General features: G+C 40.1%; 1 protein-coding gene across 1 annotated transcript in view; it reads left to right on the forward strand.

Annotated features, from left to right (window-relative positions):
• Positions 1–20158, forward strand: part of LOC124593834 — a 105147-nt gene extending 84989 nt beyond the window's left edge. Inside the window, exon 7 of the mRNA XM_047132182.1 lies at positions 19865–20158. Within this exon, the coding sequence (XP_046988138.1) occupies positions 19865–20158 (294 nt within the window). The remainder of the gene's footprint in view (positions 1–19864) is intronic.
• Positions 20159–23590: the final 3432 nt, after the last annotated feature.

A 23590-nucleotide genomic window follows, 5' to 3' on the forward strand; every position in this document is an offset into this window, starting at 1 on the left:
CCTGGTAGAGATTACGATATTGGTGGGCCACCAGAGGTGCAGACCCACTGCAGTCCTTGTAGAAATAATGGTATTGATGGATCATCAAAGATGTAGACCCACTGTAGTCCTTGTAGAGATAATGGTACTGGTGGGTCATCAAAGATGCAGACCCACTGCAGTCCTTGTAGAGATGGTCAGCAGCCATCTGTTGTGACTGTGCAGGTGCACAATCACCATTGAAGAGTCTTGCGGATAATATAGCAACTCCATAACAACCACTTGTGCACTCACAAAGTTTCTGGAATTGTCCTTAGAACCAGCAATGCTGTTATCCAGTCCCTTGCTGAATTATTAACACACGTGCAAACACTAACAGTCCCAACTTCTCACATATTGTCCATATACTATGACCAACAGAAACGTGTGCAGTGAAATGTAACTAACAAGTTAATAATATCATGAACTGGTGACAATTACAATTTTATAACATAAGAATACAATAAAGGTACAAAATACATCATTAAAAACATAACACTATAGATAACATTTGTAGTACAGGCTTTACAAAAGAATAGAAATAGACATATACGTCAGTGTTACAGGAATTATGACATGAGTACATACATAGAAGATCAGAATAACTTGCGAAACATCAACTTCACACATGAGCATTTAAACAGAATGAATAATGTCTAACATCTTTACAAAGTAAATAACATATTATTAATGCCAATTATATTTGAGGATAACAGTATTCCTCATCATAGTGAATGTAGCTTAATATTAAAAGAAAAAAAAATTCTATGAAACTACACAGAGACAGGAAGAAAACAAATACACAAGGGTACACAAACACATACTGGGATAACACAAAAGGAAAGTATATGATGATATCAAGGTAAATACATTGTTTGTTCTCTATTAATATCTTTCATTTTGCTAACTATCCCTATCAGTAGTTAGTGCCTTCAGTAGTTTGAATCTTTTATTTAGCTGGCAGTAGTGGCGCTTGCTGTATTGCAGTAGCTTGAGCAGCGTAGATTTTTGTGAGGTAAGTGATTTGTGAAAGGTATAGTTTAATGTTAGTCAGGGCCATTCTTTTGCAGGGAATTTTGAAAGTCAGATTGCGTTGCGCTAACAAAGTATTGTGTGTCAGGTTAAGCACAGTCCTATATAAATTGTTCAAAGGGGAAGTTTCATAAGTACGTTTTGTTGCTGCCAGCGGTGTGAGTCATTGCCTATTGTCTCTTTGTTGGCGCGCGTCGTTATTGGGATTTGGAGACCTAACTTCTACAAATTCACCGTGACGAGAGGGCCCTGCTCTGTTTGAAGCTCGCCAGTTCTGATGCAATTCAGGTCTGTCATTACGATCATATCGTCTGTTGTCATGTCGGTAGATTCGATAGTTTCTTTCTTGTCGGTCACGTGGTGGAGAATTTCTCCCTGAATCGTAACTGCGCGCTGGTCCGTTGCGTCTAAAGTTATTCTGTCTCCCTTGATAGTATTTATTTTGGTTCCCGTATTGTCTGTTTATCTTATTGTCTCTGTGATAGTCATTACCACGGAGAGGTGATCTTTCCCTGTAGTTATTACTACTCTGCCAACGGTTGTCATACGGGTGTTGTCTATTTTGGTCACGATTTGTGTTGTGAGAATAGCCTTGTCGTGTCCAGTTATTACTTCTTTCATCGCGGATTTGCGACGGATGTGACCTGTAATTGTTGTGTTCCTGGTTTCGCGTTCCGCGATTGTCAGTGTCAATTTCTAATTCTTATAACAGTCCCTGAAAAGCTTCAATGTCGTCTTTGCAACGTCCTGCTAAAATAATATGTCGTAAATGTTTAGGCATTTTGATTAAGCAAATGCGGATGAGTTCTGAGGGCTGTATGGGTTTGAAAGATACTGATTCTTATGCAACATGTCTTCAAAATATTTCATAAGACTGGAAAATTCAGATTGTTCGAAACGTTTCATCATTATGATGCTATGTTTTACACGGTCTTGTGTGGCTTGAGACCAATATGCTGAGAGGAAGGCATGGTAAAACTCTCCTTCACTGTGGCAATCGTGAATTACCGATCGCATTCTTACAGCTGGTTCATTCTCCAAGTAGCCACACATAAATTCTAATCTGTGTTCTAACGACCAGTTGGGAGGAAAACAATGAGAGAATTGATGGAGCCATGCTTGTGGATGAATGTCGTTGCCAGAATTCTTAAATGTTTTGAATTTACGTGTAGTAATGAACAGCTTATAGTCAAAATCGTCATGTCGGCGAGTCGCATGTCGGTCATTGTTACTTCGTTTCGGCGGTTCCATCTCAAAATCCAATGCGCCTTGCCAATTTCTTTCATAATTTCCGAAGTGTCCTGTGTTATTATTTTGTGGTTGTTCCGTATTTCTATGTCCCTCTTCCCGTATTGGAGCGCGAGTGTCCTCTGAAATACGTAATTCTTGTATTACCTGTGTCAGCTGATCTTGTACTTCCCGGATTTCTCTTTTGTACTGTGTATTGATTTGATTTTGATTCTGTTTGAATTTTCTTATTTGTTCATACTCTTCTGTGTCAGTGAAGGCTACGGGTCTTGTGTCTTTCAGATCATCATCTACCTTTGTAGATAAGTTAGTGACCTGATCCGAAAGTTCGGCTACTTTCTCCGATAGTGTACTTATTTCCTCCATGTGTCTTTCTGAACCAATTTTCAGGGTATCTACTGTGTTCTTTAAGTTTTCCTGAGTTCTTGCAAGTTGCGTAACCGAATCGGTAGATGCAACTGAGTCAATTTTAGCTTGAAAGGTCTCATGATTTTCATGAACAATAGTTTGCAGTTCTTTTATGGCTGCTTCGTGCTTCTGTAATACATTTTCATGACGCAAAAAAATTGGTTGGAAATGCTCACAAATTTGTGTTTTTACGTCATTACAGACTTTTTGACATTTCGATTCAATGTGATGTAACTCAGTAGTTAAATCTTCACGCGTTTGTTCAAGAGTTTGTTCCAATGAGTCTAACTTTTGAAGCTGTTGCTGTGTTTGTCTCTGATTTTGTTCCATTGCGTCTAACTTTTTGAGATTTTGTTCCACTGTGTCTAACTGTTGCTGTGTTTGTCTCTGGTGTTGTTCCATTGTGTCTAACTTTCCAAGCTTTTGCTGTGTTTGTCTCTGATTTTGTTCCATTTGTTGCATTAATTGCAATAATAATGTATTAGTGTCTGGAATCTGTTTCTCTACGCTTTTCGGCAGTGCATTTGCACCGGCAACATTCACATTTTGACAAGCAGAAAATGTGTCTTGACTTATTTGAGAAAACGGTGATGACCCAAAACCTGAATCTACAGTATTTGCGAAATTGTGTCCTGTCATTTCGGATTCCTGAGGCGAGCTGTTGCCGACCGATCGATCGATGATGCTTCCCTGTTCACTACCTGTTTCACTGTCTACACCATTGTTTGCAGCCCGCTCCATTTCCCTATTCACAATTACCAAATTACTACTTTGAACATCAGTTAATTCACTACTCGGTGGCGCTAACACACTGCTTTCGTCTTCACTGTCATTTCTCAGTTTACTTTGGAGCCTAGTATTACGTTTTTCACACGCCATAATTGTCACAATATTTCACACGATAACACAGAAAAACACAATTTGAAGAGCAAAAATAAGAGAACACATTAACATAGCTCTGAAAACAATATCTAGTTAATTGCAGCTGCGAAATACTTGGTGCAAATCTACATGCATGCCACAACTGTTTTACTCTACAACAATGAAAAACTACAACTACAAAGGAGATTCTCTCTACAATTACGCGCTAGCAATAAACAAAAGCTACACTAAATACACAAACTACAAGAAAAAATCAGAAGATTCCAGTGAGGTATCCTCGGCTAAGGGTCGACATATGAAACGTCCCCTTTGAACAATTTATATAGGATTGTGCTTAACCTGACACCCAATACTTTGTTAGCGCAACGCAATCTGACTTTCAAAATTCCCTGCAAAAGAATGGCCCTGACTAACATTAAACTATACCTTTCACAAATCACTTACCTCACAAAAATCTTCGCTGCTCAAGCTACTGCAATACAGCAAGCGCCACTACTGCCAGCTAAAAAAAAGATTCAAACTACTGAAGGCACTAACTACTGATAGGGATAGTTAGCAAAATGAAAGATATTAATAGAGAACAAACAATGTATTTACCTTGATATCATCATATACAAATATAGCAGTTCATGACAAATTTCAAAACTCCGCCATCTCTCTCCCCACATCCACCACTGCTGGCGGCTCACCTCCAACTGCGCAACGCTACGCGCTGTTCACAGCCAGCTGCCTAACACTACAATGGCGAGTATTACAACAATGCAAAGCAGCCACAGACTGCACACAGCACAGCCAGTGATTTTCATATTGAGCGCTACGTAACATTGCCAATAAGAAAACGTAAACAGCCTACTTACATAGAGAAAACATAAACAGCCTACTTACACATGGTCAAGCAGAGATTCCGAAATGAGATACTGGATTGTAAGGCCTACCCAGGAGCAGATATAGACTCAGATAACAATTTAGTAGTGATGAAGAGCACATTGATGTTTAAGAGATTAGAATCAATATGCAAATAAGTGGATACGAAATACTAAGAAATGAAAAGATGTACTTGAAGGACTTTGAGACTATTAAAGAGACTGTGACAAGAAATAGTTCAGTAGGCAGTTCAGCTGAAGAGAAATGGGCGTCTCTAGAAAGGGTAATCACGGAAGTTGGAAAGAAAAACCTAAGTACGATGAATATAACTGAGAAATTGAAAAAGGTATGATTGTCGGAAGAACTAGCTCAGCATACAGAAAAGTAAAAGCAGCCTTCGGTGAAATTAAAAGCAAAGGTGGTAATATTAAGATAGCAATGGAATTCCACTTTTAAATACATAGAAGAGAGTGAATAGGTAGAAAGAGTACACTAAAGGTCTTTATGACGGGGAAGACTTGAAGAGTATCTGTTTACGTGATACAAGAGGAAAGAGGATTCGACAGGGATGACATAAGAGGTTTGGCATTAGAATGAGAATTTAAAAGAACTTTGAAAGAAAGACTGAGGCAGAAGGGATAGATAACATTCCATCAGAAATTCTAAAATCATTAAGGAAGTGGCAGCAAACGACTATTCACGTTGGTGTGTAGAGTCTATGAGTCTGGCAGTAAACCATATGGCTTTCGAGAAAACATCATCCAGATAATTCCGAAGGCTGCAAGGGTAGACAAGTACGAGAACTACCGCACATTCAGCTTAAGAACTCATGCATCTAAGTTGTTGGCAAGAATAACCTACAGGATAATGCTTTAAATGACGATCAGTTTGGCTTTGGGAAAGGTAAAGGTACCAGAGATGGAAATTTGTCGTTTTAGATACATAATAGAAGAAGACTGAAGAAAAATCAAGTCACGTTCGTAGGATTTGTCGACCTGGAAAAAGCGTCCGACAATTCAATCAAATAAAAATTTTACCTGTTAAGAAATGTCTTTCTGATTATGATACATTACCAATTACAATATATGACATAGCTCTACACAGTAATGCAGAACAGTCCTCCATAACAGTGTGTTCAATTAAAGATTTAAAACTTGTGTGTTTTAGGGAAAGTTTGCAATAGTTAAACTGTGATGATGTGTACAGGGAACCTCACGAAATTTTAAAAACTGACCTATTTCATGATACCTTTGTGAGTATATTCGGAAACAATTTCCCTGCATAAACACTGAAACATAATTGTACGAATCCATCAAAAAAAACCTCGGCTTACCAAAGACATAAAATTTCTTGTAAACACAAAAGGGAAATGTATCTTATAGGTAGAAGGAATAATGATTCAGAAACAGTGAAACGTTATAAAAAAATTCTGCACTGTATTAAGGCAAGCTATTAAAAAGTACAGAAGTGTGTGCATTATGTCTGAGATTAGCAGCTTTCATAATAAAATTAAAACGATTTGGAATATTGTAACAATCAGGAGTTGAAATTATTTTTAATAGCTATTTTAAAGTTTTTTTATAGAAAAGAGGATCCAACTGTTTATTAGAAAATGCAAGACTGTTTATGGCAGAAACAATGCCTGTGCAATTTGGTAAAACTAAAAGTCAACCAACCTCACTACTGTATTTAAGAAAATAACAAATTCACTCAAAAGTAAATGGTCATATGGAATTGATGGTATTTACAAGAAAGTACAAAATGCCTGTTCCCAAAAGATAAGCAGGATTTTCAGTCACATATACGGTAGCTCACGGAAACAGGGCATTTTTCCAGATAGACTGAAATATGCTATCGTTAAACCATTGCATAAAAGAGGGGTAGCTCTGATGCTAGCAGTTACCGTTCAATCTCTCTTCTGACACCCCCATCCAAAATTGTTTAGAAAGTAATGTATTGAAGAGTAGCTTCACATATTCGTAAAAATGAAGTACTAACGAAATGCCAGTTTTTTTCACAAAGGTTTTTGAACAAAAAATTATATATATGCTTCCACCAAGCATATATTAAATGCTCTGAATAACAAAACACCAACCATTGAGATTTTTTTTGTGATCTCTCAAAAGCTTTTGACTGTATGGATCATAAAATTCCTCTAGATAAAATTAAGTATTGTGGTATCAGTGGGACAGTGCTCAAATGGTTTAACTCATATTTAACTGGAAGAATGCAGAAGGTTGACATTAACAGTATAGATAGTCTACAAATATAAACAGAGTCCTCTAACCGATGAGGTATCAAGAGTGGTGTCCCACAGCGTTCGGTCTTCAGTCTCTTATTGTTCTTAATACTTATTAATGACTTGCCACTCTATATTCAAGCATATGCTAAGCAAGTTCTTTCTACTGATGACACAAGATAGTAATCACACCCAACAAATAAAATTTAGCTGAGGAAATTGTAAATAATGCCTTTCAGGAAATTGTTAAGTCGTTGTCTGCAAATGGGCTCTCACTACAATTTGAATAAACGAAGTATATACAGTTATGCACAGTAAATGGCTTAACACCATTGATAAATATAGAGACAGAAGTCTGTTGCTAAGGCAGAGTATTCAAAATTTCTGGGTGTGTGCATTGATGAGAAACTGAAATGGAGGAAATACATTGCTGATTTGCTGAAACATTTGTATATTTTTAGTCACTGCTTTCATATGGCATCATATTTTGGGTAATTCATCAATAAGAGAAAAAGTATTCATTACACAAAAGCGTTTGATCAGAATAATAGCTTCAGCCCACCCAAGACCATCCTGCAAACATTTATTTAAGGAACTTGGGATATTCATAGTACCTTCGCAAGACGTATGTTAACTTATTAAATATGTTATTGATAACCCTTCCCAATTCAAAAATTGTACTGAAGTGCATAGCTACAAGACTAGAAGAATGGATGACCATCATTATTATGTGTTAAATCTGACTTTGGTACAGAAAGGGGTGAATTATGCAGCCATAAAAATCTTAGGTCATTTAAGAGATCGCACAAAAATCTTTGGTCTTTTACCAACAAAACAGCATTAACAGTCCAACAGATACCCAACGAACATTTAAAAATAAATTAAAAGAATTTCTACTCAAGAGATGAATTTTCAGACATGAAGTACTAATTGGGGAAAAAAAGATTATTCCATGTAAAGGAAAATTACGTTACACTGGCACGTTCCTCATCATTACGTAACGTCGTATTCATAAAGTGTTGAATAATTATTACTGTAATGTAATTTAAAGTAGTGCAAGTTGTTCGAAATTCTAAGAAAAATAGGGGTAAGCCATACTGAAAGTCGGGTAATATATAATATGAACAAGAGCCAAGAGGTAACAGTAAGAGTGAAAGATCAAGATAGGAGTGCTCGGATTAAAACCACTGTGAGACTGCGATGTAGTCTTTTGTCCTTACCTTTTGGTCTGTACATCGAAGAAGCACTGAAGGAAATCAACGAACGGTTCAGTTGTGGAATTAAAAATGAAGGTGAAAGAATATCAATGATAAGGTCCGCTGATGACACTGGTATCCTCAGTAAAAGTGAAGAAGTATACATGATGTGATGAATGGAACGAGCAGTCTAATGAGTACAGAATATGGACTGAGAGTAAATCGAAGACAGTCGAAGGTAACGAGAAATAGCAGAAATGGGAACGGGAAGAATCTTAACATCAGGAGTGGTAATCATGAAGTAGGCGAAGCGAAGGAATTCTGCTACATAGGCAGCAAAATAACCCATGACGGACGGAGCAATGAGGACATAACAAGTAGGCGAGCACCGGCAAAAAGGGCATTCCTGGCCAAGAGAAGTCTACTAGTATCAAACATTAGCCTTAATTTGAGGGACAAATTTCTCAGAATGTACGTTTGGAGCACAACGTTGTATGGTAGTGAATCATGGACTGTAACCGTTAAGGAAGAGAATTGCAGAATTTGAGATTTGGTGCTACAGAAGAATGTTGAATATTAGGTGGACTGATAAGGTAAGGAGTGACGAGGTTCTCCGAAGAATCGGCCAGGAAATGAATACATAGAAAACACTGTCATCGAGAAGGAATAGGATGGTAGAACATATGTTAAGATACCAGCCAATAATTTCCATGGCATTATAAATTGCTGTAGAGGGTAAACACTGCAGAGGGAAACAGAGATTGGAATATATCCAGCAAATATCTGAGGATGTAGGTTGTGAGTGGTACTCTGAGGTGAAGAGGTTGGCACAGGAGAGGAGTTCGTGGCGCGCTGCATGAAATCAGTCAGATGAAGAAAAAACTGTCAGTGGAAATTTTATCTGAACAAAGGGATGACTCAATAGAAATGTCTCCATTCAATACACCTTTAGGTTTTTATTATGCCCACATTAATTCCTAACTTAAGAAATTCCACTCATATGTAAATACTCTTGAAAATTAACCACTTGGTCACTGCCTCAGAGATTGCTACCTTCCTGCCCTAAATTTTCAGTGTCCTGTTCTTCCGCATATCATTTTGATTTTGTTGAATTTGAGCCTGCTGCTCATCGCTGTTAAGTTATAATTAAAATGTATGCCATAATCTGCTTTGAATTGTTGAATTCAATTTCTAAATATTCGTATACATATTATGGAGCATAGTTCATATCCATTTCTGTCTGCCAGTCTTTCAAGGTACACACTTCGTCTCTTGTGTTTAGGAAGGAGTGCACTACAGAGACTTCGGATCTATCGGAGAAATAGAATTTTCTTTCCCCTCATCTTCCAATCCCGAAGCACATGTCCACCAGTAATCCTTTCTTCCATATCTTCATAGTAACAGCATTCCGTTCATCTGAATATCACCCTTTACAAATTTTATTAACTTGTCTTTTCATCTTTGACATCTAGCACTGTGGGTATGTAAGCTTCCACAGAGGTGTTAGATCGAACACTGTTCTGCTGAATATGAGGCTCTAACCACCATTTCTTCAGAGCAGTTCATAGCCCAGCTTCGGGTCCGTCACAGAAAGACAACAAACCAGTCACCCTCACCGTCATCTTTAACTTGTGCATCTTCTAATTCTAAATCAGAAAAAATACCATCTTGCAAACAAAATCATACATACAACACACAAAGGAATATATTGTGATCTAAGAAACGACACGTAAAACACTACTCTCAACGAAATTAATGCTAAACGTTAGGCAAAACATTGTTGAACAATGAATTCGGCACTGTTTTGCACAGAAAGCACTGTTAGATTTTTCAGTCGGCCTAATTTCCGTCGCCTGAGGCGACTCACAGAATGTCAAGGTGACCATTCATTCGGAAGAGTACAAATTCTCTTTATTTTCGTGTCCCCGCATTATTTTAACTGTCATTGCAACACTGCCACATCCTATATTCCTCACCCTCAACTGTACAACGCTTAGGCCCTGCCGTTTCTCTCTACGTTACAAGAACGTTTTTACTTAAATTCGAATGTGTTGGAAGCGGTAGATTGTCTTTTGTTAATCGAACTGAAACAAGACGAGACTGTGAACTGTTCGTTGCAAATAAATTTCAGTGACCAGGTCCCAACAAAGATTAGGGGTTTTTGTGATTCGCATCCCACGCTTAATCATCCACAACAGCAGGTGTCAAGGCTACAGAATTGGAATAGCTAGCGAGGCAAGACCCAGCAGAGAGACGTACGTGCGACTAACATCGCTCAAAGAGCCACAACACTACCTCCTAGTGAGGAATCTGGAACGGCGCCACAAAAAGCCGATGATCAAAGATGTTCAACGAGCAGTCACAAGCGATGTAAGTGTACGCACACCTCAAAAGACTGCCACAATGTGACATACGAATTATAAAATACACTGCCTCTTTTAAAAACAGTTCCTTAATTATTGGGTTCAAATAGAACTGAATATCCCAATTAAGGTGGACATCTGAAATATTTCATGAATTCATGAATGGTTCATTGTATTCAATTAAGGTTTTCCATTATTGTCGAAGTTTAATATTGTAACGTTCTGTTCGCCGAGATGCAGTGGACATTTTTTTAAGGAAACGACGTACTTTCCAGTCATCAATGTTTACCTTAAATGTAAGTACAATGATATAATGCAATAGACGTCTACAGTCGTTAAAGTGACGACTGGCGTGCCACAGGGGAGTGTTATGGGACCATTGCTTTTCACAATATATATAAATGACCTAGTAGATAGTGTCGGAATTTCCATGCGGCTTTTCACGGATGATGCTGTAGTATACAGAGAAGTTGCGTCATTAGAAAATTGTAGCGAAATGCAGGAAGATCTGCAGCGGATAGGCACTTGGTGCAGGGAGTGGCAACTGACTCTTAACACAGACAAATGTAATGTATTGCGAATACATAGAAAGAAGGATCCTTTATTGTATGATTATATGATAGCGGAGCAAACACTGGTGGCAGTTACTTCTGTACAATACCTGGGAGTATGCGTGCGGAACGATTTGAAGTGGAATAATCATATAAAATTAATTGTTGGTAAGGCGGGTACCAGGTTGAGATTCATTGGGAGAGTCCTTAGAAAATGTAGTCCATCAACAAAGGAGGCGGCTTACAAAACACTCGTTCGACCTATACTTGAGTATTGCTCTTCAGTATGGGATCCGTACCAGATCGGGTTGACGGAGGACATAGAGAAGATCCAAAGAAGAGCGGCGCGTTTCGTCACAGGGTTATTTGGTAACCATGATAGCGTTACGGAGACGTTTAGGAAACTCAAGTGGCAGACTCTGCAAGAGAGGCGCTCTGCATCGCGGTGTAGCTTACTCGCTAGGTTTCGAGAGGGTGCGTTTCTGGATGAGGTATCGAATATATTGCTTCCCCTTACTTATACCTCCCGAGGAGATCACGAATGTAAAATTAGAGAGATTCGAGCGCGCACGGAGGCTTTCAGACAGTCGTTATCCCGCGAACCATACGCGACTGGAAGAGAAAAGGGAGGTAATGACAGTGGCACGTAAAGTGCCCTCCGCCACACACCGTTGGGTGGCTTGCGGAGTATAAATGTAGATGTAGATGTAGAACTTTTGTAAAATATGGGTGGGAACAGCGCCACACTCAAAGAACAACTCTTTAGTTACGCTAAGTTTTCGATGTGTTATATTAACACTGAAGACAGGTGAGGGGTCGCTGTAGCTGCACATTGCACTTTAACCTTTAGTATACAGACATATAAGACGTCCGTGTTACAGATTTAGTGCCTGCTCACGTTAATGCTGGCACAATCTCGCAGCAATATAAAAGTATTAACATTAAGTTTTGTTGGGCTTCTATCGACAAAAAACGCGAACGCCATTGTAATACTTCCATGGCGACCGCTTTGTCAGCGGAGCATTACGCTTCTGTGGCAGTGTATATGTACGATACATACGTATGGAGATCTGCAATGAGATCCGTGGAAGATACTTTAATGCCAGGATTACTGAACACAAGCAGTTCTGGAAGCTGGGACGAGGGAAAAATCCGCTGCTGTTAAAACCGCGCAGCGAGGCAGAGACCATGTAATAAAATATAATCGCACACAGGTGCTCGCTAGGGAGAAGAACTACGGCGCAAGGCTTTTTGTTTCTGGGAACTAACTAAGTCCAACTGCTTTAACACGGGCGCGAACGGTCTGAAAACAAACGCTTAAAGAATATTTCGGTTTCCCTGCACCGAGACTGACAGGTAACGGAAGAGCAAGATAACTTGCTGTGAAAAATGAAAAGCGCTTCGAATAGCGCTGTGCGTAACCTGCTGTCCAGGGCTCTTACTCTAATGGAAGCTGACATGATCCTTCTCATACCTTTTTCAATTTCTCAGTTATATTCTTCGTACTTAGGTTTCTCTTTCCAACTTCCGTGATTACCCTTTCTAGAGACGCCCATTTCTCTTCAGCTAAACTGCCTACTGAACTATTTCTTGTCACAGTCTCTTTAATAGTCTCAGAGACCTTCAAGTACCTCTTTTCATTTGTTAGTATTTCCGTATCCACTTATTTGCATATTGATTCTAATCTCTTAAACATCAATGTGCTCTTCATCACTACTAAATTGTTATCTGAATCTATGACTGCTCCTGGGTAGGCCCTACAATCCAGTAACTCATTTCGGAATCTCTGCTTGACCATGATTTAATCTAAGTGAAATCTTACCGAGTCTCTCGGCCTTTTCCATGTATAGCTCCTCCTTTTGTGATTACTGAATAGAGCAGTCTCTACTACTATCTCAAATTTACTGCTGAACTCAGTCTGTCTCCCCTCTCATTCCTACTATAAAGCCCATATTTTCCCGCAGTGCTTTGTGGCACTCCTTCCCCTACGATCGCATTCCAGTTGACGTCGGCATATCTACCTGAGCTATCGTTGTCGGTGTTGGTTTGCTGTGATTGAGCGTTTGCATTTCTCAGATTTTCTAGCTTACCCACCACGTTCAAGCTTATGACATTCCTCTCGCCGACCAAGCATAACGTTATCTTTTCGTTGGTTATTCCATCTTTTCTCAAGGTCACCTCCTCCTTGGCGTTCCCCTCCAGGAGATTCGGATGGGATGGTTCCCATTGCCTTTTGCATCCTCATGCCATTAATCTTTGCTGATTCTTCCGACTTTATGGGCAGTCTCCCACCCCAAGGGTAAGATACTACCCTGAACCTATGTCTGCTCCTCTGGCCTTTTTGCACAAGGTTGGTGGCTGAGTGATGGTGACTTCTTAATCCGGAAATCTTAAGCTGCCTTGGTTGATGGCGTGGCTCGCACTCTGGACTGAAGGCATTTCGACTACTAATCAAAGACGGTACCCCTAGACCACAGGTGCATTCTAGAAAAAGATGAAAGAATGAAGTTATCGTGAAAACTGGCTAAATCACCCTGGACTAAAGAAATGTAAAACTGAAAACAAACTCTACTCGGTATTCATGTACATTGAACTTATCTTTTGAGAAGGGTCATGCCTCCTCGTAACGAAATGTTAGGAAAGAGGTTCAGTCGAAGTAGGTCAAAACGACCACTAAGTACAACCATTAAATATACTGACGTGATAAAAAAATCGGTAACAATAAAATATAAAAACTATAGAGTAATGAAATTTCGGGAATGCATTTGTCTAGTAATATAACTACGTAATGAACACTGTAATATCACACGTTATTGTAAGAGCGAGATAAGTCACTGAAAATGTGAAATGCTGGTACATCAATAACCTGTGTAACCGCCAGAACGCTGAATGCAAGCATATAAACGTGCATGTGTTGTGTTTTACCGGTGCCGCATGTCAGTTTGTGGGATGGAGTTCCATGGCTGTTGAACTTGGTCGGCCAATAGAGGGGCGGTTAACGCTGTTTGTGGATGATGCCAGAGTTGTCGTCCGATGATGCACCACATGTGTTCAGTTGGAGACAGAGCTGATGATAGAGCAAGTCGGAAGGGGGCACCGTTATCCTGTTGGAAAACATCCCGTGGAGTGCTGCTCATGAATGGTATAGCCGGCCGTTGTGGCCGAGCGGTTCTAGGCGCTTCAGTCAGGAACCGCGCGACTGCTACGGCAGCAGGTTCGAATCCTGCCTCGGGCATGGAAATGTGTGCTGTCCTTAGGTTAGTTAGGTTTAAGTATTTCTAGGTCTAGGGTACTGATGACCTCAGATGTTAAGTTCCAAAGTGCTCAGAGCCATTAGAACCATGAATGATAGCACAACAGCTAGAATCACCTGACTTACGTACAAATTTGCAGTCTGGGTGCGTGAAGTAACCACGATATTGCTCCGGTTGTCATATGAAATCGCAAATCAGGCCATAACTCCAGGGCAGGGTCAGCGTGTCCAGCACGCAGACATGTTTGTAGCAGGCCCTCGCCTCGCCTGCTTCTAACCAACATGCAGCCATCACTGGCACCAAGACGGAACCAGCTGTCATCATCCTGCCGTCCAATAAGGTCTCACTCGACACCACTGAAGTCGCTGATGGCTGTGGTTTGGGGTCAGTGGAATGCAGGCTATCGAACATGTGGATCGTAGCTTCTAATCAAGCTGCGGGCCTATGGTGTATCGTCTCAGTTTTGCGACTGGATTCGTGATTTCTTGTCAGGAAGGTCGCAGTTCGTAGTAACAGACGGCAAATCATCGAGTAAAACTGAAATGATATGAGGTGTTCCCCAGGGAAGCGTCGTGGGACCTCTGCTGTTCCTGGTCTATATAAATGACCTGGGTGACAATCTGAACAGTTCTCTTAGGTTGTTCGCAGATGATGCTGTAATTTACCATCTAGTAAGGTCATCCTAAGACCAGTATCAGTTGCAAAGCGATTTAGAAAAGATTGCCGTATGGTGTGGCAGGTGGCAGTTGACGCTAAATAACGAAAGGTGTGAGGTGATCCACATGATTTCCAAAAGAAATCCGTTGGAATTCGATTACTCGACAAATAGTACAATTCTCAAGGCTGTCAATTCAACTAAGTACCTGGGTGTTAAAATTACGAACAACTTTATTTGGAAAGACCATATAGATAATATTGTGGGGAAGGCGAGCCGAAGGTTGCTTTTGATTGGCAGGACACTTAGAAGATGCAACAAGTCCACTAAAGAGACAGTTTACACTACACTCGTTCGTCCTCTGTCAGAAAATTGCTGCGCGGTGTTGGATCCTTACCAGGTGGGATTGACGGAGGACATCGAAAGGGTACAAAACAGGGCAGCTCGTTTTGTAATATCACGTAATAGGGGAGAGAGTGTGGCAGATATGAAACGCGAGTTGGGATGGAAGTCATTATAGCAAAGATGTTTTTGTCACGGCAAGATCTATTTACGGAATTTCAGTCACCAACTTTCTCTTCCGAATGCGAATATATTTTGTTGAGCCCAACCTACATAGGTAGGAATGATGATCAAAATAAAATAAGAGAAATCAGAGCTCGAACAGAAAGGTTTAGGTGTTCGTTTTTCCCGCGCTCTGTTCGGGAGTGGAATGGTAGGGAGATAGTATGATTGTGGTTGGATGAACCCTCTGCCAAGTACTTACATGTGAATTGCAGAGTAATCATGTAGACGTAGATGTAGATGTTGATGTAGATGTAGTTGTCCTTGAAGTAACCGACTCGTTACAGTTCGTTGTGCCACTGTGGTGCCAACTACTGTTAAATTACTGCTGCAGATGCCGTACGTTGCGCGGGAACGATACATCGAATGTGAAAGTCTTCCCACTCGGTAGTGCTGTGTGGTCGTCGGGAGGCTGGTCTTCTTCCGACCGCACATTCTGTGACCACCGCTGCCGGGGATCAAGTACATTAGCTACTTTCCTGCCAAGTCTTTCTGTAGTACCGCAGAAGGAACGTCCAGCTTCTCGTACCCATATTACACGACCTCGCCCAAACTCTGTGAGGTGTTGATAATGGCGTCTTCGTTGCGTTAAAGTCATTCATTATTACCATCAACTCACCACGTCCATTCTCAAAGGTAACTAACGCTCACGACAATTACAGCGTATATTTACAGAAACCTGATTTGCATCCTAGTAGTGGCGCTACCTAGCGCCACTCTTATGCGACTGGAGCGAAACCTGAATAGACATCACCTTTTAGAAGTAGAAACGCACCTACGGAGTCACCCGACTCCTCCTTCTTGACGCGATTTTTTCCCAATACGGTTTATTAACATTCACTGTTCCTCCACCTAGTGTTTTACAAGACAACACCATCACTAAATAATAGCTAATGTGCATCATAATGCCGCTGTACCGAAGAAATAATACTGCAGCTACTTCAGATCACTGAAATGGATGCCCAATATCAACGATGCCTCTTGCATCGAATATTGATTAACGTTGGTATTTGCATTGAGATTATCGTGGTGGTAGTGATCTTCAGTCTGAAGACTGCTTTCATGGAGTGCTCCACGCTAGTCTATCCTGTGTATCTTTATATGTGAATCACATGAACCTGCTTACTGCACTGTGCCGATGGTGTCAGTTGGTCCTATTAACCTAATCCCCTCTTTTATCCAGCTGTCATAAATCTTTTCACGTATCGTGACATATTTTTGAGAGTACAACCAAGAACTGAAGGCATTATACAAAGCAAACTTGGACTCCAGCGACCAATTTTTTCAAAGGTTTTGCGAGTACTTTCCTGTAAGTAACGTGTTAAAAAGAAACTTAATTTGGTTTCATTTTAAATCCTGTTTATCTTTCTGTGTTGCCCTGAAAATATCAGCAAAGCATCATAAATGGCAAAGTTATGCGCTGCTTGTTTCGTTTGGAAACAAACTTCTTCCATTCACTCAGATTATTTGTTGTTGAAAACAGAAACGCGCAGTTCTGACTTCGCCTTCACGCTGGTATTCAGTCGGCATCAGCTGCTTATTCTGTTCGTAAACAGTACACATAGGTTTACTCAGCAGTTCGCGTAGGTTTATTGATGAATATGTGGCCGATATGTAGCTACTGCATGTGTAACCAATGGAAGAACGGCACCGACATATTATACTGAGCGGTTCCCGCAGCAACGGCAACCACATCACAGCGTATTTGCGTCTGAGGTTTGAAGAACTATCCTGTGTCTTGTGTTGTTCATTTTGCTGACCGCATAGCACAGGTTTTTTCCTACTGCGAAGGTATTTTCCTGGCAACAAAAATAGTTTATGCATCAAAATTTATAAATTATAATTAATTATTTTAAAATCAGTAGGTATGTATAAGTACGTACTTCCATATCTAATCTCTATTCATAAAAGACAATGTGCTGACTGACTTATCATCACCCAGCCCAAACCGCTAAGGAGAGAAACTTGAGGTTTGGAAAAGTTGTGGATCTTATACTTTAGGGGACGTTTAAGAAGGAATTTTTCGAAAATCCAACCCTAAGGGATCAAATAGGGGATGAAGGGTTTTCTGAAAAATGTCACTATTAAGGTAATTTTGAAGACAGACCTATAAATATTTGTTTTCGGTTTCTCGGTCTGAAATAAAGAAATACGTGTTTCAGCATTTTTCGAAATTTCACAGAGTGACAGAAAGTATTTGTTTTTGGAAATTTATCATTATTAAAGAACTTGTAAAGTATTTTTAAAGCTACTTCTACTAACACTGGTATTTGACTTCTCGGTTAAAAATAAAAAAGTACCTGTTCAAGTGTTTTTGTAAATTGAACTCCTAAGGGGGTGAAATAGAAAGTGAGACCATTTACGAAAATATTTTATTATCAAAGTATTTTTAAAGCAAAGTTTGTGAAAATTTAAATCTGTCTTCTCACTTAGAAATAAAAAATTGGTGTTCACTGTTTTTAGAAATTCAACCCCTATGGAGGTGAAACGGGTGATGAAAGGTTTTATGAAAGTATTTTTTTTTTGTGCAAGCGTATTTGAAGCTAACTCTATGAAAATTTGTATTTGGCTTCTCTGTTAGGAATAAAACATACCCATGCTTCTGTTTTTGGAAACTCAACTCCTAAGGTGATGAAATACGGTTTAAAATCTTTTATGAAAGTATTTCACTGCGAAAGCATTTTAGAGCCAAATCTTTGAAATTGGTGTTTGGATTATTGGTTAGCGATGAAACTATATATGTGTTTCACAGTTTTTGGAAATTCGACCCCTAAGAGGGTGAAATAGGGTCACACTGATTCACCTGACTCATAATGGCCCGCCAGAAACATCTGAGGATAGAAGCTTGAAGTTTGGAGAAGCTGTGGATCTTATATTGTAGGCATTGTTTAATAAGGGATTGTCCGAAAGTCTGTTCATAAGGCCGTGAAACTAGGAATGAAAGGCTCTTTCAATGTATGTCGCTATTAAGGGAATTTTGAAGCTAGTACTATGAAAACTGGTATTTCATTTCTCAGTCAGAAAATAAAAAGTACGTGGTTCAGCATTTTTGGAAATTCAGCCACTAAGGGGGCAAAGTAGTGGGTGAAAATTTCTTTGAAAAAAAATTAGTAAGGGATTTTCAAAGTTACACCTATGACAACTGGTATTTGACTTCTCGGTTGGTCCGAAGACTCATTTAACGCAGCCCTCCAAGCACGTCGACCCTGTAAGCCTATGCATCTCTCCACTACCTTTGCACCACGCATCCATGTAAATCCCTTGTGTAGTCAACCATTGGTCTTTCTGTCTACAGTTTTGTTCCTCTACCTTTCCCGCCATGTTTAAGAAAGTGTCCCATCAACAGATTCCAACTTTTAGTCGTAATCTGCACGAATTTCTTTTCTCCCAACTTCTTCATTAGTTTTACAATCTACCCATACAATCTGCAGCATTCTGACGTTGCAACACTTTTCGAAAGCTTCCGCTATCCTTTCGTCTGATCTGTTTGTCATCCAGGTTTCACTCCCAGACAGACGCGCGCGGAAAGAGCTTCCTAACATTTAAATTCAAATTCGATGATAACAGTTTGTTTTTTTTTTTTTTTTTTTTTGCTTTTGAGATACGTTTTCTTGGTTATTGCCAGTCTGCATTTTATACTCTCGCTATTTCTGCCATGGGAGGTCATTTTGATGCCAAGATAGTAAAATATATTTACTGCTTTTATTGTCTTATTTACAAATTTCATTCCCACCGCATCACCATTACCATTCTTTGCTTTCCTTGGTATTTATCTTATAACCTCTTTTCAAGAGATTATTTATTCTGTTCAGTGGATCCTCTCTGACAGAATTACAAAGTTATCGGGAAACATCATAGATTTTGTTTAATCTCTCTAAACTTTAACTCCGTTTCTAAATTTCTTTTTTGTTTCCTTTACTGGTTGCTTAATGTACATTTGTGGAAGCTTTCAACTATGGCTTACTCCCTTCTCAACAATTTTTTCTCGGTCATGTCCATCTACACGTGTAACTGGAGTCTGGTTTTCGCACAAGTCAAAGAATACGTTTCGCTCCCTATATGTAATTCTTCAACACAAATTGATCTTTCCCAGCTGTGTATTTTATTGCTAAACTTTTTAAGAACCCAGATTGATTTTCTCCAGTTCTATAAAACCAAATACCCAAAGTGTACTTTCGAATTTATATGATGCAACAATAACTGAACTAGTCAAATACTGATTATTTTGTCTAATAATCTCTTGTCTGGAGAATCCGTTATACGGCCACAAAGAATTACTTCCCAAAATCCAACTGTTCAGCGTTCCCTAATTATTTTCGCTGTCGTAATGATCGATATGGCGCAGTGATGGCGATACAGGACTTCCATTTAAAAGAAATACTGGTCCCTTCACCTGTTGGTAACCACAGATAAAAGTTTCTTGTGGTTTCCCTGATCGATGCAGGTGAAACCCTCGAGAAGGTTCTTGAATTCTTAAATTTCCAGTCAGCCCATTGTTACCTTATCCATGTGCCAGTGACCCAGTGCTCCTTCATTAACTGCCTCGACGTTGAGGGCACCATGAGCTCCAACTCCTCTTCGTTTTCGCAGGTGTCTCGCCAGTGGATGGCCGCCCGCGTGCAGCTGGCGGTGCAGACGGCAATCTCGTCGTCCTCGTCGCACGCTGGAGACGGCCCAACGAAACTGCGGCTCGGACACGTCCAGGGCGAGTTCGCGCTGCTCATATTAGGGCTGGTGCTGTCTATAATCACTTTCCTTGCTGAGCTGCTTGTTTACAAAATTACTACCAGGAATGTCGTCAGCGTGTATCCGAGCAGAGAACGTCTCGCCCCGAACCGGAAACATCGTAGCTCCAGTTGTCACCAAGACAAGATGTGGGCTTAGTGTTAACGTTTTGGACTGCATTGAAAGTACAGTGCAACAGAAGATTTAGAACGCACTTGCCACAGTAACAATGTTGCCTACCTCCTTCCAGTTAGTACAGCCACCTGTATTTGGTATTATCCTGCTATTTTGTGGTCGAGAACTTGGTCTGGGAATAGAGTCATCTATTCCGATAGTAAAAAGTTGGACACGAAAGGAATGAATGTACCCTCTTGTACTGATTTGGGTAACACAGTTCCAGAGAAATTCAAACATACTCAGAAATAGTTCTTTTTCAGGGGAGTAGTGCTTACACGTTATTCTCATACATAAATCTAATTCACTTTCACAAACTAACCACTCAGATCCGCTGATTGCCAAATCGTGAGCATAATTACGATCTTGCTCGTACAGCAAACGGATCGCGGCAGATGCTCGGGGATTTAAGATTACAGCTCGCACTAGACACTGCAATGTATGTATCTTTTGCCCTATTACGGAGCCCACATGTATATGCACAGCAATAATGGCCTTTTAGCACTTTAACAAAGTTTCAGGCTGCACAACATGTTTCGTGCTCTGATGAGCGAGCCAAGCTTCCATCACCCTACATCGTGGATCCCATTTTTCTAACTTTTCGCAGCAACCGCCTCCGCATGCGTGAAGGAAACACGCTACGCTAACGACATGCATCTTACACGTCCATTACTCAAACTTACTGTATCCAATGCTTTCAGTATATTACTTTCTTTTTGCCTCACACAACAATACATTCTAAAACTGGTTTAACTTGATTAGCAAAGTCACATCACCGTAATATTCATAGTGAACCTGAAATTCGCCGATCAAGTTTCGGATGTTGTTCAAGAATTTTTTTCTGATTTTTTATATATGGGACCCATATTCGCGTGTTGCTCGTTACTGAATAATGATGAAAAACATGTTTTATTTGGTTTGTTACTCAAATTGCCTTCATTTTGTGAAAATAACTTCACAATAATGGAAAGGCCTGCAATGTGCAATCACTAAAACATCTGACACAGAACACAGAATAAGTCCACAACAGTCAGACGAGACACGTACACTTTCAATAAAGTGTGTTAAGTCTGATCTGTGAGTGTACAGTACAGTGCATGACAAACACAGAACTGTTCCCTTACCGGCTGTAAGGAACATGTTTTCTCAGCTCTTTTACTCCGTTAAAGCGTATTTTGTCTTTTCGTGCATCACGGTTTGAGGACTTTCTCTATCCAGTTCCGATTTATCGATACAAGGTCTTGATCAATCTCTTTGCCTGATTACTGTGACACACTTAAATCATTGGTCAGTAGGTTTTCTCTCGACCAATAGTATTCGTTCGCGGGTGTTGGGACATGCGGTTCTTGTAGTTCGAAATTAGCAGGCCATATTTCTTGGTCACTTGCTGTTAGGACTTCGTATGGTAAAGTCGAAGAGGCACTTTGTATCGTGTTCGGATGTTCTGAAGGATGCTGTCTTTGTCTGGAGCAGATCCATGCTGTTGTGGAGACATTACAGTGCATGAGGATCCGGGTAGGCCAGACTTCGCGGATGTTGGCTTTTGCACCACATATTACTTTCTTTCCCACCGTGCTATTGTAAAGTCACATGTGAACTCGGTCCTGAAATGTAAAGTTTAACTTTTGAAGATATCTGAATAAGACGTTGCACAGACGATGTTTGTTTCTGCATGTAAATCTAAATCTTCGAATTGTAGTTTGGAATATGTCTAAGAAGCTTTAAAGCTTTCATCTTGTATTTGAACTCAATATATTGCTTGTTAAATCTAATTATTATGAGTTCATTTGCCAGAGACATATCACTCTTTGTATGTAACACCTAGATTGTGCCACGTTGCTTGACGGCCGTCTTGTTGCCTTAACACGTAAGTTAGCTAAACGAGTCACAGTCGCTCAGATATAGACTTTCAACTACTGAGCTGTCACTGAGAACTATCAATAACAATCAGTGAAATTTTTCCTGCATGCTAACTACGTCTACTTAGGGCTACGTATACTCCGTTGCTAGCTGCTATTGTGAGACATTGTGCTGTATCTGTGAACTTCTGCGATATTATGTTCAAAGGGAGTATTTAAATGATCACTCTGATAACCAGTAATGTCTGCATTCTGAATCTGCGTTTACATAAGCGAGGAGAATCAGCACACTGGTGTATGGTACAAGCGGAAGGCATGTTTAAAGTAACCTGTTTCATTTGCGAACCAATACACTCTTGCGTTGTTGAATATGGAGTCCCATTTCTTTTCATTACGCTGATTATGAGTAAGTGTGTGCTACGTAAGAACGTTATCGCCGGCCGGAGTGGCCGAGCGGTTAAAGGCGCTACAGTCTGGAACCGCACCACCGCTGCGGTCGCAGGTTCGAATCCTGCCTCGGGCATGGATGTGTGTGATGTCCTTAGGTTAGTTGGGTTTAAGTAGTTCTAAGTTCTAGGGGACTTATGACCACAGCAGTTGTGTCCCATAGTGCTCAGAGCCATTTGAACCATTTGAACTCTCGTTATCCGAGGAATGAAAATTACGTGTTCTGCGTATCATAAAAGTATTAGTTTTTATCACTACTTATGGGCATGGTCTATCCTTTTTCACACACCTAAACGCCTTTCGAAATATTATTCAAAATGTGAACCATCATGGTCACGGCAGAGTGTACAGTGACACATCATCGGCTGCCATACACGCCAAGGATCTGCAGAGTTAGGCAACCTAATTTCGTGTATTAGCAACCTGGTCCACGTATCGTATGAATTGCTCGGAATCAAGTAAAATACGCTCTTCACATGCCACTAGAAGAATAAGTTCATTGGTGCAGTGTCTGCTAGTCGAGTTGGCCGTGGAAGAGAATCGCCCTGACCAGTCCACTGCTATCTAACAACTCTGCAACAAGCCAGCGGAAACTACGGTCCCATGTACGAAAATAATCAGAAAGTATTTCCTGAAAAACTTCCAAACTTTCGTCAGTGGATTCAAGTTTACCATTTACAGACATTTGGAAGGACCAAGAAAGTAAATTATTCCGTTTTTTGCAGTAGTTTGTGCTGTTGTTATATGCATCGCGTACCCAAATTTCAGTAGAAAGTAAAGACCGAGGTAGTATTCAACCCAAAACATTACCGCTTACTTCGGTGACAGGGAACTGTACAACACTACGTCGTCCCAAATTGAGGATTCGAATAACACACCATTCAACCGAGCGTCACCGAATTAAGCACTTAAGTTCCCATTATGTAGCGGACATGGTAAGTCAGGTGAATTTCAGGCTGTTCACGCTTATCGTGTAACTATTTCTTCTGTTTAATTTTTATCACCTAAGCTTAAACGAAGAACTGATAACCTCAAACAAAATAAAGAGTCCTAAATGTGTTTGTCCTAGTTTTATTACGTATTTGTTGCCGCACCATTTACAATAATTATC

Source organism: Schistocerca americana, chromosome 2 (genome assembly GCF_021461395.2).
Source record: "Schistocerca americana isolate TAMUIC-IGC-003095 chromosome 2, iqSchAmer2.1, whole genome shotgun sequence".
Taxonomy (NCBI): Eukaryota; Metazoa; Arthropoda; class Insecta; order Orthoptera; family Acrididae; genus Schistocerca; species Schistocerca americana.